Raw genomic sequence first — 16,841 nt, 5'->3', positions numbered from 1 at the left:
TAGTTTGGCTAAGCGTTTGTCTATCTTGACTTTCTCAAAAACCTAGCTCTTGGTTTCAATGATTCTTTAAATAGTTTTATTTGTTTCTAATTGATTGATTTCAGCCACAATTTTGAATTTCCAGCTGTCTGTTCCTCTTGGGTGTTTCTGCTTCTTTTTTTTTTCTAGGGCTTTCAGTTGGGCCATTATGTTACTTATATGAGATGTTACAAATTTCTTCTTGAAGGCACTTAGTGCTATGAACTTTCCTCTGAGCACTGCTTTCATTGTTTCCCACAAATTAGGGTATGTTGTACTTTCATTTTCATTGAATTCTAGGAAGTCTTTAATTTCTTTCTTTATTTCTTCCTTAACCCAGCTGTCATTGAGTAGCAATTTGTTTAGTTTCCCTATGCGTGTAGGCTTTATGTTATTTCTATTGTTGTTGAGATCAAGATTTTGTCCATGGTGGTCAAATAGAATACAGGGGATTATTTCAATTTTCTTGTATCTGTTGAGTCTTGCTTTGTGACCAACTATATGGTATATTTTGGAGAAGGTTCGATGAGGGGCTGTAAAGAAGGTTTAGTCATTTGAGTTTGGGTGTAAAGTTCTGTAGATATCTATTAGGTCAATTTGAATTAGGGCCTCTGTAAGTGGCTTTATTTCCCTATTTGACTTCTGTCTAGATGATCTGTCCCTTGGTGAAAGTGGGGTGTTGAAGTCTCCCACTATTAAGGTGTTGGGATCTATGTGTAATTTAAGTTTTAATAATGTTTCATTTATGAATGTAGGCGCTCTTTTATTAGGGGCATAGATGTTCACAATTGTGATGCCTTCTTGGTGGATTTTTCTTTTGATGAAAACGTAGTGCCCCTCCTCATCTTTTCTGATTAATTTTGATTGAAAGTCTATTTTATTAGATATTAGGATAGCTACCTAGGCTTGTTTTTTGGGCCCATTTGCTTGAAAAGTATTTTTCCAGCCCTTTACTCTGAGGTAGTGTTTATCTCTATTGCATAGGTGTGTTTCTTGGATGCAGCAGATTGTTGGATCCTGTTTCCACACCCATTCTGCTCATCTGTGTCTTTTTATTGGAGCGTTGAGTCTGTTGATGTTGATAGACAATAGTGACCAATGAATGTTAGTTCCTTTTATTGTGGTAGTTGGTGGTCATACTGTGATTCATTGCTTGTTTTCTTTTAATTTTTGTAGGGACATTATCTGTATCCCGTGTTTTCTTTGGTCTAGTTGTTTTCGCTGAATTGGAGTTTTCCTTCTAGTATCTTCTGTAGGGCTGGTTTGCTGTGTGGAAATTGTTTAAATTTAATTTTATGATAGAATATTTTGTTTTCTCCATCTACATTGATTCAAAGTTTTGCTGGGTATAGTAGTCTGGGATGACATCTGTGGTCCCTTAAAGTCTGCATGACCTCTGCCCAGGCCCTTCTGGCTTTCATAGTTTCTGATGAGAAGTTCTCCAGCTCCAGGGTTTTCTCTGTTTGTGTTTTCTTTATTGATTCTAATTCTACTTTTATGTTTTACACCATTTCCTTCATCTGTTTGAATGTGGCTTCCTGTCTCTGTATGATGGCCTCTATTTTTTTGTTCATTTCTTCTCTATATACACTAATTTTGCCTCTACTTGTGCCTCTATTTGTTTGGCTATATTTGCCTGTGTTTTTTTGAGAACTTTGTTCAGTTCCTCTCTCTTTGCCTCCACGTGGGAGGTCAATTCTTTGAGTGATTTGTTCATTTCCTCTTTAACTGTCTGGATTTGCTTGGCTATTTCTCTGAGATATTTGTTTGTTTCCTCTTTATGTGATTCTAACAACTGGATAAGCATATCTTTAAGGTCATTCTCCTGTGTTTCCGATGAATTGGAGTATCCATTGATTTTGGGAGTTGCTGGTGAAGCCATGATTTCCTGATTTTTGTTGGGTGTGTTCGTTCGTCTACCTCTGGCTATTTGCTTAACCGTAACCTTCACTCTTTCTTCTTGGATTCTGCAGTTCAGATTGGTACCATCTTTCTCTGGCATCTGGAGAATTCTTCAAGGAGATGAGAGAGGTCCAATGATTTCAGCATGTGTTGGTGCTTCAGCTGTACCTGTGGGAGGAAAGTCCGTGGCCGCAGAAGGAAAAATGCAAGCAAGCCTGTGCATGTGCGTGGAATTTTGCCTTGTGGGACAGGGTGCTAGAGAATGTAGATGCCTTCAGTGTGAGGGAGGGGTGCCTTGTGTTTACCGAAGGGTGCGTGGGCACCGAAGTTATCGAAAGCACTGGAGATGATCCTATCTGCAAATTCCCTGATTATGTCAGGGGCCTACAGGCTACTGGTAATTGTCTCTAACTGAACTCCAGGAGTTATTTGCCTAAATTCTGCTGGTAGCTCCACAGGGCCAGGGCTTCCTTGTCCCAAGAAACCCTCTGTTTCCCACAGTGGATGTGTGGGTGGGAGATTTCTGATGTCTGGCTGCTAGCTTAGAAGCACCCTAGATCTGGGGCTCTGCAGGCACTTGGGGGCACACTCACTCTCTAGCAGGTCATAATGCACAGGGGTTCCTCCTGTTCTCTACTGGTAGGTTTGGATCTGCTGAGCCAAATGTGCACTCAGACAGCTCAGTGGTGTTGCAGCACTATACCCAGGAATCCAGTTGCGGCTGCAGAACTGGGGTGTCTAGGTGCCTGCTGGGAAGTCTTGTGTAGCCACTACCATGGCTCGGCACTTGGTGCACCTGGGCGGTTTTGCAGGTCCGACGGACTTTGGCGGCTGCACAGCCCCTGAGGGACTGAGCGGCTCCTACAGTCAGGCTCTGTGGAGTTGGTAAGGCCGGCCGCTCACAGGCATGGGACCCAGCAGGATTATACCACGGATTTCAGGTTTGGGACGCCGGTGATGCTGGCTGTTGAGGCTGAGGTGATAGTATCCCCGCCTTTGCTGCCTCGGTTCTCAGGCAGCAAGTTCTGTGCCACTGGCCGTGTGGTCGGCTCCTGACCTGAATCAAAAAGTTCTCTGCTCCTCTGTTGTTCCCCCTTCTTCAGGGAGCCACAATGTCGATTTTCCGATTTCAGTTGCCCCTCCACTCACCAATTTCGGGGTTTCAAATCCTCTGCATTTCAGAAATGATGCGGACTGATCGCCACCATCTTCGATCCCCCCCCATAATTATGTTTAAAAAAAATAAACTTCTGCAGCTGTACTCAGTGTAACAAATCATTTCTTTATAGTCATGGAATTGAAGCTCTCTGTATACTGAATATCAAACATATATTATACATATTGAATATATTATATGTCAGTATCAATTATACATATAATTATATATATTAATTATATATATATACATATATATATATATATATTCAGCAAATTGTCAATTAAAGTGTTTCAGAAATGAATCAAGTAAACTAATTGGGCCATAGGAATTTCTGATGCAAGGTGGTAGGGAAAATAAGTAACATGGAATACACACTGATTCATAAACAAACCTGCCTGTAATATCAAGAAATAAATACACATTGTTTTTTACTTCAAAGAAGGAGGAAGAGGAAAAAGAGATAGAGACAGAAAAGGTGACTTGGGTAGGAGGCAGCAGGTGGGAGCTGGAATTTGAAGGGAGAGGTGAGAGAGATGTGGAAGACAGTGACCAAAAGTAAGAAAATCCCCAGTGTCAGCTGGAAGAGAACTGGGTAGCCAGGGTTAATCACAGCTGAAGACTTGCAGATGGTAAGCAGAGCATGAAGTTCAGGAGCGTTTGTAAGGTAGTAGTGACAGTGGCTATATGATCTACTTGGCACAGAGATAGATAGAAATTATCAGGAATCATGAGAACACTCAACATTCTCCATATTCTAGAGGAATATTTGCTATTGCATGGTTTTCTGGAAGATGGAGCCTTCAAAATTCCATCCCATGCTCAGGGTACCATGGCAGGCTTTACCTGATGGCTTGAAAAGTTGCATCTCTCCATTAAACTAGCTTAGTATTTCTAACTAGCCTCTCTCCTTCCTACAGCAGGATCCATGGCCAGCCAGGTACCTCTTAACTCAAGAATGACAAATCTCTTCAGCCACAAAATTAACAATAGATTCCCCATGCTGAGCATCCAAACAGTCTGAATTCAGAATTATGAACAGCAATTGTGTGATGGTTTGCATTAAGATCTTCTGATAAGATATTCATAGGGTAAATCAGTCTATGTTAAAGGGCATCTTACCAGCAATCCTCATCTGTGGGGCAGAGCAGGGCTCTCGCGTACGAGTCTTCAGTGTGCTAGGCACTTCTCTGCATATCTGGAGCATCAAGCCAAATACAGAGAGAAAATGAAGATGACTGTATCCTCAAAAAACAGACGCTCTTCTAAATGATGGCTCAGTCAATTTTCTTTTGGTTAACACCTCAGCTTGCATCTCCACCTTTGTTTGCCTCTGTACTCTTACTGGAGCCTTTACCTTCACTGACAGTAAGCTCAGGAATGCCAACCAATCCTCAACTCCAACTCCCTTGCACCACTGTAGCTGTCCACTCCCTCGAAATTCAAATCCTATAAATACTATGTGAGTATGACGTTCTTTACCCCTTTTAAAGTTTCCTTCACCATCCATCAAATGCCATAACTATGCAGGATAAATCTCTGGCCTTTTTACTCTTCATTTCCTATATGGAGTTTTCAGAGGCCAAAGATACCCCACCTCACCAATAAGATAGCTTCTGTTCAGCTTTCTGTCAAATAGATATTCAGACACATCCAAATTGCAATTTGTGGTCTCTATCTTCCCGGAAAGTGCCTTTGTAAGTTTCTCTCAAGACTCCACCTGATCCTTTTGTATAAATTCTTAGGATGGTCCCATCCTACCCTGAAATATAGCTATAGGATCTTTTTTTTTTCTTTATTAATTACACTTTATTCACTTTTTATCCCCCCTGTGGTTTTCTTCCTCCTCCTGTCCCAATCCCTCCCTTCCTCCACCCTCTGCATGCACGCCCCTCCCCAAGTCCACTGATAGGGGAGGACTTCTTTTCCTTCCTTCTGATCCTAGTCAATTAGGTCTTATCAGGAGTGGCTGCAGTGTCTTCTTCTGTGGCCTGGTAAGGCTGCTTCCCCCTCAGGGGGAGATAATTAAAGAGCATAGGATCTTTTAAATAGAAATCTGTCTAAAAACAACCAATAGCTGTCCATTTCCCTCAAAGTAGTAAATACTTCCCAAGATGGCACTCAAATTCCATAGAGTACCATACAGGGTCAGTGCACCAGGATCTGGCTCTGAAGACATCTATCAGGAGTCTATTCTATATACACGTCTAGTCTAGGACACAGGTGCATTTTATACATTATCTACTTGCTGTATTTCCCCTGTACAAAGCCTGTTCCTCTATTCCTTACCTAAACAATATTTACGAATCTTTTATAACTTAGTCTAGATAAAATCTTCTCCCCTAGGCCTTCCTTGCTTGTTCTAAAGTATTCTAAGTGTCCCCATGTTCCTAGCTTCCAATTTTTAATTACCAATCTCTGTCTTCCCATAACAAACCTACAAGATGATAAGCAGTATCACTTTTCCTATATTTCTCATTCTTAAAATGGTGCCTTACATGAAGCACAGATATAATGAAAACCTCTAAATGTATAAAAGAATGGGACGAATAAAATATTCCAAAGTAGCAGTTCGTACCATGGGTAAGATTCCCCACCCAATAAACATTGTTTTGTCTTCAATGTCATAATTACCCAAAGTGGACAATACCAAAATCTATGTTAAAATTTAATTCCTGCAGTAAATAGGAAAGTCAATGGTGTCTAGCACAGTGCTCTCAAACTGACTGTCATTCCTTTTTCTCTACAATATAACCAGCACCCTTAGTGTTCAATAAAAATGTATACTCTGGCTGAGTATATACAAGTGGATTTGGCAAGTGACACTGGAGCCAATATGTCTGGAGAGGGGAACAGGAGAGAGAGCATGTGATAGAGTCAGAGATAGCAGCAAGGCAGCCTGCCCTGCAAGAGGCCTTATAAATCACAGTGAAGACAATTGGCTTTTACTGTCAGTAAGACAGAAAATCATTGGTGGACATTGTTTAAAGGAGTCACTGGATCTTATTCACATCTTAACAAAGCTTGGGCTGCTCTGCTAAGAGCTAAGAATGGGGGCCAGAAGAGACCACAGAGGAGGGCTTCCCTAGAGATGATGGGGGCTTGGGACAAGCCAGTGATAACACAAAGTAGTAAAATGTAGTCTAATTTATGCTTTTTTTCCCCAATGTTAAAAAAGCTGAAGCAATCATGTAGAAACATTCACGGCCAACCAACATCTACACAGCAAAATGTTGCCCTCACTTTCTTCTCATCTGTAGCTGCCCACCTATCCTCCAAACCAACCATCAAGTGCATGAAAGAAGCCAATGACAGTGACATGGAAGAAGTGTGTGTGTGTGTGCGCGCGTGCACGTGCATTTGTGTTGATATGTGGTGGGGTATCTGAGTGTATAAGAAACGGAAAAGTTGTCTTTTTATTGAGTTATAATTCACATATATATTTTATGTGCCATGGTAATGACTCAGGATTTCTGGGTTAGGCACTAATAGAAACGTATATGCCATTAACTGAAGAATGAGGCATACAGTAAGGCCCAAGGGAATGGTCAAAGTCAGAAGTTCAATTTTGTAAATTTTAAGATGTCTATTAGCTACCCAAGCAGAGACAGTGGACAGAACATTGAACATACAAGTGTAGAGTACAGAGGAAAGGGCCAGGGCAGAGATACAGATCACTAAGTGACCCCTTAGGCAATAATTCATAACCACAAAGGCTGGATCTAGAAAGCAAATTAGATTTTAAGTTTATTAAATACAGGATATTACTACTTCCTTCTTCATCTCTTTTCTTCTACTTTATCCTTTTCTTTTTTTCATAATTTATCTACTTATATTGGTTTTTGCCTACATGTATGTTTGTATGAGAGTGTTAGAACTCCGAAACAGTAGTTACAGGCAGTTGTGAGCTGCCATGTGGGTTCTGGGAATTGAACCCAGGTCCTCTGAAAGAACAGTTGATGCTCTTAACCACTGAGCTGTCTCTCAAGCCCCTCTTCATTCTTATTCTCTTCTGTTTGAGATAGGATCTCACTCTGTAGCCCAGGCTGGCTTTGAACAGATCCTTCTCCTGCCTAAGCCTCCCAAATGTCAAATGTCAGGGCCAGAGAAGGGTAACAGCACATTCACTATGACTTCAGCTTGATAGAATTGAAAGGAGAGTAAAGTGACTGACAGTCAAGGACAGGACACATCCATTCCATGTCTCCCATAGATCACAGACATGGACCCAGAGGGTACCCAGACAAACTAGAAAGAATCCTATGAGCTCATCTGCCTTTAACCATTCTACTGAAAAACAAAGTAATTATGTAAGGAACATAACTCCCATCTTAGTTTATTTTTTGTCAGATGTCACTAAATTCCACTGGAACCTAATAATAAATACTAAATACTAATAATAAATACTGAAGGAACAAAATCACTCAAAATAAACATTCACTGGAAACTCATGTTCGACATCAAAAAGCTATATTAAGGTCTTCATTTTCAGAATATAATTACTGGCATTTTATTGCCAAATTCCAGTAAACATTCATAACTTGGTCTGTTCCATAATACATACATCCCTTAGAACAAAGAATCCCATGTGAAATAAAAATCATACTTTAAGAATACATGTGATAATGGGTGATCTATATATATATATATATATATATATATCATTGTAAAGAGCGGAATAAGCACATGTACACTGAACCTGTATCCACACACTTAAAGCTGCAGCAAGAGAACAATTCTTTAATCATAAAATCAATAAATATGGGTCAGCAAGGTGGCCTAACTGGTAAAGGTGCTTGCCACTCTGCCTGACAACCTGATCCCTGGAACCCACAGTGGGAGAAGAAAACCAACTCCCAAAAGTTGTTCCTTTACCTCTGGTACATTCTCTGCCTCTCTGCCTCTCTGACTCTCTGTCTCTTTATCTCTCCTCTCTCTCTCTCCTCTCTGCCTCTCTCTCTCCTCTCTCTCTCTCTCTCTCTCTCTCTCTCTCTCTCTCACAGCAAGTATAAGGGTAAAAATCAACAGGTGTGAGAAACATGCTACATGATTCCCACATACACACCTCTCTGACTCTCTGTCTCTTTATCTCTCCTCTCTCTCTCCTCTCTGCCTCTCTCTCTCTCTCCTCTCTGCCTCTCTCTCTCTCTCTCTCTCTCTCACAGCAAGTGTAAGGGTAAAATCAACAGGCGTGAGAAACATGCTACATGATTCCCACATACACACCTCTCTGCCTCTCTGACTCTCTGTCTCTTTATCTCTCCTCTCTCTCCTCTCTCTCTCTCTCTCTCTCTCTCTCTCACACACACACACACACACACACACAGCAAGTGTAAGGGTAAAATCAACAGGCGTGAGAAACATGCTACATGATTCCCACATACACACCTTGCTCCACGTTGCATTTACATTTCTCAAAGTTTCCGAAAGTTTATCTCTTTCATGCAAACTCAGATTTTTGTCTGAAAGCATTTCCAGCTCGGCTCTGTTCAGCCACTTAAGGTTTTCAGCTTGAACGTCCATCTCTTGGGCTAAGTCCTGAAAGCATCATCAGAAGACGGGCGAAGTTAGAAGAATGTAAGGGAAGGTTATGACGTATACTAGAACTCTCCTGGGAAAAACAGCCTTATAAATTTGAGATCCAGGCTCCTTAAATGGAAAGTAAGCTTACCAAAATTGTTAACAGACTCTCACCAACAGAATAGGAACATACACTCATGTGCATGCTTGTGTATATGCATGCACAAACACACATTCCCTTTTATTATTTTTAACCGAATGTATATGTGGGTGAATGGGTATGTACATGTGAGTGCAGAGTCTAAAACAGGGCACGGATCCCTTGGAGCTGTAGTTACAGGCAGTTGCAAGCTGCCTGCCTGTCATGGGTGCGGGGAATCAAATTCAGGTCCTCTGCAAGAGCAGTTAGTGCTCTGACCAGATGGGCCATCTCCCCAGGTCCAGCACATGCTCTCTTACTCTCACTCATTTCCTCACACCCTTCTCCAGGATCACCTGCCCCACAATCCGCTCCTGCAATACTCTGACTGTTGGGTTTTCTTGGGGAAAACATACCTGCCACTGGCAAGACAGTAACAACTGCTCCTTATACAACCCTCAATTTTCCAGCGAGGGCATGTGTGGAGTGTGCTGGCCATTCCTCCCCAAGTGGCAAGATGACTTCAGGTTTTGGAAGTGAAAGGAATAGTGAAGCTCTTTTTAAGCTTCTTGTGTTTTCACTAAAGCCAAATTCATTGAACTTCGCTTCTGTTCTCTAACCTATTTGTACTGGGCCATTCTGGAACTCCTAGAAGTTCAGAGTCACTGAGAATTACCACGCTGTTCAGCTTGGTTTTGTATTGAGGGCCTGCAGGTAAATATTTGCACGGTTTTACTATTTTTAGTGCTATTCCTTAACAGTCAATTCTTATCCAGTGTTTGGCCAGGAATTTAGAATTGTTCCTACTCTTAGGGATAACAAGGTATACATTATAATAGCTGGTTTATACATGAAAATTTAGGATGATTCAAATTCGTCTTATTGAAATTACTTGATAATATTAGTTTCTTTTATACTTTAGTTTTAGAGCATGAAATTAGTCATGATTATAAAGTGTGTGTGTGTGTGTGTGTGTGTATAGGTGCGAGTGTGCACATGTGCAGATGTACAATTATTACAAACTTCTGTTGGGTACAAATCAATAAAAGAAAAGTATGATTGTTGAACTGTACTACTAAGCCTACTTCAAGCCGTAATGAGTTAATTGCACAACATTCAGAATTTTCTTGTAGAAGTCACTATGATAAAAAAATAATCAGCAATTAACTTCCAAATCTAAAAGTTAAAGGTTATGCTTCATGGCTATATTGTATTCCAAGTCACTTTAAAACAATTTAAGTCTTTTAACCTAATATCAAGGCCAGGGTTACTCATCTTTTGCTCAATCTCTGCAGGACCAAAATGATGGCTTAATTTGTTAATGCTTAATTTGTTGTTTTTTTTTTTTTAAATCATCTTTCAAATTCTCCACACTTAGCATAAAGGACAAAGTTTCGCTTTCCGCTCCACTTCAGCTAGAACTAACTTATACCTAAGTGAGATGATCCTGCATCAGAATCTAGAGACAAAGTCCTTACAGCTAACTGCCGTGGGCTTTCCTCCAGGTCAGCAGCTGATCTCTGCACAGCACTCTCCACTTCTGTTAGCCAGCAGACAAGCTCATCAAGCCGTCTCCTGTACGCCAGCGCCTGCTTACTTTCTCCTGTTAGCCTAAGGGAACATAGTGGGAAAAACAGTAACAGATAATTAAATCAGCAAAACAGTATATATTTGTTTTAGCAATCCTCACCCCATAACCCCAACAGAAATAACTTTTAATAATTTATTATATATGTATTTTTAAATTAATATTAACAGTCATGTATACAGACTACCACACTAAACATATGAAACTAAAAGGATTTTTTCCTTAATTAAATGTAGACAAACTGAAAAAACTTTATCTTCTCATCATAAAAAATTAATGGCAAATTAATAAGGAAAAATGTATAATTATCTCTGAGTTCTCCATGGAGACTGAAATATATCCTTTTTTTATTTTATTCATCTACAGTGGCAGGTATTAGTCTATTCTATGAGGAAAAATATAAATGAGGAAAGTACTGAGAATTGTAATCTACAAGTATTAGAGAAATATACATACATATGCTTGATTAGTTCTTTAAGATAAGTAAAATACATACACAGGATGTCCCATTATAAAAAGAGGCTCAAGGGAAAATCCACCCAAGGTCTAAAGGGTGCAAGTGAAACAGTGAGATGAACATGAAACCGGAACACTACACTTGGATCTTTTTAATAACATCTAGGGATACCAGCCATCTGTCAGAAGGCGAAATATACTCAGAACCCAGATGACAGAGAAGATTGTAGATTTTTTTTAAAAAAAGACTTTGAAAGATGTCAAATCTTAGTGGAATCATTATATTTGAGCCACTGCAATCAGATGCTGATTGAAAACTGAGTACACCATTTTAAATGAATTACACCATGCCATCCCTAATGGGAATTCACATTTTCATGCTACCTTTTATTTTTTTTTTTACCATAAAAAGCATAAAATGATACAATATATCCAACAAAATGTTTATGTAATATATTACATATATTATAATATTATATATTAATATTACATAAGAATAGCAGTCATATTAGAAAGGTATAATACTTAATACTATTTTAATACTTTTTAAATCTATGAAAATTGCTTGAAAATATAACTTATTTTTTAAAAAAAGAAAATGAAACTTCAAGAAAAAAAAAACAAATGAGGTACTAATGATGAGTGGTTGAAATCACAAATAAAATACATAAAAAATTTAACCAAACAACTTCAGAAACACAAAATACTTGTATAGTCCTTTAGTTTCAGAAACATTGAAAATTAAATTGCCAGTGTTTCATAATCATGACTAATTTCATGGTGTAAAACTAAAACTATAAAAAGGATTATCAAGAAGTTTTAATAAGACGAACTTGAGTCAACCAAAATTTTCATCTATAAACTAGCTAATATAATGTATACTTTGTTTTGTCTAAGAGCAGGAACAAATTCTAAATTTCTGGTCAAACACTGGATAAGAATTGTTTATTGAGGAATAGCACCAAAAATAAAACTGTCCAAATTTACCTGCAAGCACTCAATACAAAACAAAAACAAAAAAACAAGCTGAACAGTGTGGTAATTCTCAGTGACTCTGAACCTCTAGGAGTTCCAAAGTGGTCCCAATACAAACAGGTTAGAGAACAGAAGCAAAGTTCAATGAATTTGTGCAAACAAATATTGCTTTAGGGAAAACATAGGAAGCTGAGAAAGAGCTTCATTATTCCTTTCACTTCCAAAACCTGAGTAAAACGTGTTGAAGTCATCTTGCCACTTGGGGCGGAATGGCCAGCACACTCCACAGATGAGCCTGCTGGAAAATCGAGGGTTGTGTATGGAGCAGTTGTTACTATCTTGACAGTGGCAGGTATGTTTTCCCAGAGAAAACTAAATGGTCAGAGGCTGGTCCATGCAATTTCATGAACATGGCTCATAAGTTCAGAAGTACCTCCCTTTGCCACACTGAGTCCTTCTTTCTGTCTCCTCCCCTGCACATCTCTCACACTGCCACGGCTGTGGTATTCACACCCCCCAGTTCAACATGTTTTCTCAAGAGGGTTACCATAGTTTAATCTGAAATCCTCCAGAAGGCCCCAGAAGGTAGAGCAAGCCATCTGCTGTACCAGGCACCCCTACCATGATGTCCCACAGCAAAGCCAAAGCAGTGGGGCTACCACTCGCAGACTGACACCTGTAAAACTGTGGCCCACAATAAGCACTCTCCCTTTCTAAGTATCTGGGTTATGTGTTAGTGCAGCACAAAGCAAGCTGCTGCAAAGGCTCACCCTACAAAGAAGTTTTGGAAAATGGTTATAAAGGACTCAAAACTCAGCTGCAGGATCCTTCTTTGTTCATACCAAATTCCATAGCCACTCCTGCCCGTGTCATGTGGGTGTTTGCTTTAATCATACTGCTTTCTCCTTTAAACTTTATCTTCTCAGTTTGAGTTCTTTGTGACATGTGAATGCCCAGTACTAGAGAATATTGATGAAACTGAATAAACTAATTGACCATTGGCAATGTAAAGCAGTAACATCCTGAGAGAATAAGTTCAGGAGAAACTACTTAAGAAACTGATATTTTAAATGCTCACAATAAAAAGTTAATACAAACATTTTCAAATACTGTCTCATTTAATCCTCAGGCGACCGTATGCCATTATAGCTTTCTTCTGTAGAGGGGAAACAGTAATCAGAAGAGCTGTGGTGACCAGCACAGCACAATAACCCTTAAGATGCAAGAATGGCACAACACCTTTGTGTAACCAACAGCTCTCTAACTGGACTTGAGGCCCACTCAACAAAATGGAAACCTAGCCAACTACTGAAGGCTAGGAAAGTCATGGATCTTGACTATGAACTTACAACTGCCACTTAACTAAATAAACACAATTCATAAGCACAGTTTAAATGTTTATACTTATTCCCCCAGAGAAGCTAATTCTGATCCCTCCTCAAAGAAACCTCTCTTTGCAACAAGGACCATCACAGCATTACCCTTGGGTGCCAGAGATTTAAGTTAGGGTCTCCATGCTTGCATGACAGGTACTTTATTGACTGAGCCATTACCCCAGCCTCAAAGAAAGTTTTATGCATAGGACATCTAAACGGAACAGTGAGATTTTCTAGACACCCTAAAAACAGTCATAAGAAATATGGACAGTGGAAGTCTTAAATGTCACTAGGGTTTATAACCTGGTATTAGATCAGATTATGTATACTTTACATGAAATATTCACCCCTCTGCTTAAATGTCAAGAACTAAATCATCACCTGGGCTGCCGATCCTTCACCTCTGCTACAAGGGCGCTCCAGCGCTGGTTTAAATCTGTCAGCTTATTCTTCAGGAAGCTTGCATCTGAGGCAGGGAGTCTCTGCACAATGCTTTCCCCCTTCTGGTTTACAGCTATGACATTGGGCTGGTGGCTGCTGAGGCCCTCTTCCAGTTCCTATGACAGATAACACATTATAAATTTCCACCACTCAATCAAACTGTTCAGATCTCTTCAATGCATACCATATTGCAGCATCAATTTAACAGCTACAGAAACAACTTTATGGGAGAACTGTTTATGTCCATGAGAATGCCTTTTCAAATAATTTAATTACATTTTCAGGGACACATGGAAATGAAGGCTATCTGGAAATTGAACCCTTCCTCATGTATAATCAGACAGAATACACTCACATAGGATGCCTTAGTAACAAGAAACAAATATCACTTGTTTACTTCCAAACAGGAGCATCAAGCACATTTGGTCAAACTGGGGAACTGCCCATCTTCTTCCAAAGGAATACATAAAAGCAGCTTGTAATCCATGTGCATGCACGTGCAGACATACAGATACACACAAACACACACACACAAATATCTGACCACTAAATTTTTATATCAAGCCATTTATAAAAATTCTCAATGTGCATTTTATTGAGATGCTGCCTCAGTCAGAAAAATTTTAAAGGATCAGGCTACTTTAAAGTTGAATCTAAATATTTATTTCTAACTTAAAATTTCAAAAGATGCATTACCATGTTGATAAGCAAGAAGAAAGCATTGTTTTTGACTCCCCATGAACTGTCTATAGGAAATATATTTTTAAAATGTACTGAAACAAGAAGCACTTTTGGCAATGGAAATCTGAACCTCCGTTTGCTTCATTACTCTCTTCAGTGATCTATTATGTTGGCAGGGCTGACTCTGCTGGTCGCAAAGCTGAGTCCTACAAGAGGCTCACCTTGTCTGTCAAGGATAGTATACTTTCATGACATTTTCAATAATTCAAAAATAGAACAATGGGATGCCTAAGTGTTTAGAGACACAAAGCAGAGGTGCGGTGAGGGCGCATATATTTCTCTGCCTTTGATTTAGTCTTAAATACAATTTTTTTTTATTACTCTGAATATAAAATTTGCAGAAGAGAAATGTCTTTGAAATATTTTAAAAGACATCTGTTTCTCACATTAGTGGCTTAAAGGTGCCTTCTTTCTTTGTAACTTCTCTAAAATCTGGATTAAAAACTATATGGTGGCTAGTGTTTCACAGAATTTTAAAACTGGGAACTAGATGTAGAACAAAAACTACAGTGATATTTGTATATGTGAAAAATCAATAGACGTGGTTCCAACCTCTGTAATGTCTATCAGCAACCGCATCTAAACCAGCCTGCAAGCTTCCTGGGCTAAGAAGCGCTCACCAGCTGCCGGGTCCTGGCTTTCTCCATGTCCAGGCCGCCATCTGGAGCACAAGAGTCTATCAGCAGGTGTTCAGCTTCAGATATCCACTGTGTGAGGTCATCAAGGTCATGATGGAACTGCCTCCATTCCTCCACAGCCCTGCCAAAAGACCTGGAGCACAAAAAAGAATCAGAGGAGCTTCGAGCTTTGCAGAACTACCTGGAAGCAACTTTTCTTTCAAAATAATTATTCAAACAATCAAAGCTCATTTTAACTGGAGTTCAAATTGAGTGAAATCACAGCCTCAGGCTTAACAAAACTCATTTTCATGGTAGGTTGTATTTACTAATTCCCTTTTTGAGATATGAACCTCGTGCCAAATACAAAACAGTGTGTGACTTCCACCCCACGAATTTATCTGCCTCCTCCCTGCCCATTCTTTCTGCTTTTTAAAAAGATTTTGTTTTACCTTCTCTGAATTACACAGCCACTTCTGATTAATTGTAGGCACATTAATCAATCCAATTTTATAACCTTACCATTTAAGTACCATGAAACATAAAAACATGATTGACTATTCTAGTCTCTTAGAAAGCTTTACTGATAGAAGGCTTTATTTCAAGTTAAAACAAAGAAAAAACAAGTTAAAATATAGTACAAGAAAATACTCTAGAACATTTAAGGAAAATTTTTCATACTGGGTGAAAAAAAATCCACAACTTAAAAATGAAACTATGATATTTAGCTAAAATGAAAGGTACAGTAAAGCATAATTAGCAGAACTAAATCAATACAAAATAACATAATTTTAAATTATGACATTATTACTAACAGTAAGGACAATGAAAAGTTATTGGGGAAAATTGGTCATTTGTTTACTAATAATGAGGCAAAATAGAGAAATTGTTTAACTGGAGGAGCACAAACAGTTGCCTAAAGGTCATGTGAAGAACAGAGGAGTGTGCACAGCACTCACGGTACTAAGGGTGGAGCAGGACAGCTACTGAGATGCGGCCTGAATACATCGTACACGCCCAAATCAAATTCCAAAAGCTCAGTAAGTGGAAATTTTAAATCAAGCAACTAAGACTGTTTTCCAAACACGTATTATTATTTCCTCACACACAGGAAATGTAAGAAACGGATATGTAAGTTTTGTTAATTTTATGCCATCAAAAAGGAAACAACTGTAAGATACAATTTTATAAAACCAAATTTGTTGTACATCAAAGGGTACACACAAGCTTAAGCGACGTTCAAATACTTACACAATAAACAAAACTACAAATACCATCTTCAAGGTAGAAAAATATTTTGAAATCTTAAGTAGCAATCCCTTGGTTTAAAAGATGAGCCACACTGTAATACTGGTGAAATATTCCTGTCCATGTTAGCCAAAGTTCGAAAGGAAGGGTGTGTCTATAAATACCACTGGCAGGGTACAGTAGCCAAGCTCAGGTTCTAATACAGAGTTTCCACATATTTACTTGTTTTAATTGACTTCATCTAATAACCACAGTGTGAATACGAAATAGGCTCATGCGTGTGAAGACACGCCGCCAGCTGGTGAGGCTGTTTGGGACAGGCTGGAGAACCATTAGAAGACAACCTCACTGGAGGAAGGCTTTGGGATTTTACTTTAACCGACTTTCTGTTCTTTGTCCCCTTCCTGATTGCTGACATACTGTGACCAGCCAGCCTCCTTCTCCTGCAGACATGTATTTCCTGTCAAAGAGCTGTATTCCCTAAAACCAGAAACCAGAACAGCCTTTCCTTCTTGAAGTTGCTTTGACCAAGTATTTGTATCAGCAACCATGAAAGTAACTACTATGCCAGTTCTAACAAAAAATATGTTTAGGGATTCACATAAGGATGGCTCTAACTACACAGAGAACATTTTAGAAATCTTCATAACAACAAAGGTCATTA

The 16,841-nt window shown here is 39.2% G+C and overlaps 1 protein-coding gene across 3 annotated transcripts in view; it reads right to left on the bottom strand.

Annotated features, from left to right (window-relative positions):
• Positions 1-16,841, bottom strand: part of Utrn (utrophin) — a 524,212-nt gene that overhangs the window by 289,447 nt on the left and 217,924 nt on the right. For all 3 annotated transcript variants that reach the window (XM_060380271.1, XM_060380270.1, XM_060380269.1), the window contains 5 exons: positions 14,933-15,083; positions 13,512-13,687; positions 10,214-10,346; positions 8,465-8,614; positions 4,199-4,274 (listed from right to left, as the gene is read on the bottom strand). In XM_060380271.1, coding sequence (XP_060236254.1) covers positions 4,199-4,274; positions 8,465-8,614; positions 10,214-10,346; positions 13,512-13,687; positions 14,933-15,083 — 686 coding nt within the window. The remainder of the gene's footprint in view (positions 1-4,198; positions 4,275-8,464; positions 8,615-10,213; positions 10,347-13,511; positions 13,688-14,932; positions 15,084-16,841) is intronic.

This window comes from Meriones unguiculatus, chromosome 3 (assembly GCF_030254825.1).
Source record: "Meriones unguiculatus strain TT.TT164.6M chromosome 3, Bangor_MerUng_6.1, whole genome shotgun sequence".
In the NCBI taxonomy this organism is placed as follows: domain Eukaryota; kingdom Metazoa; phylum Chordata; class Mammalia; order Rodentia; family Muridae; genus Meriones; species Meriones unguiculatus.
Note: the sequence above shows the minus strand (reverse complement) of the source record. Positions and strands in the feature narration are given on the sequence as shown.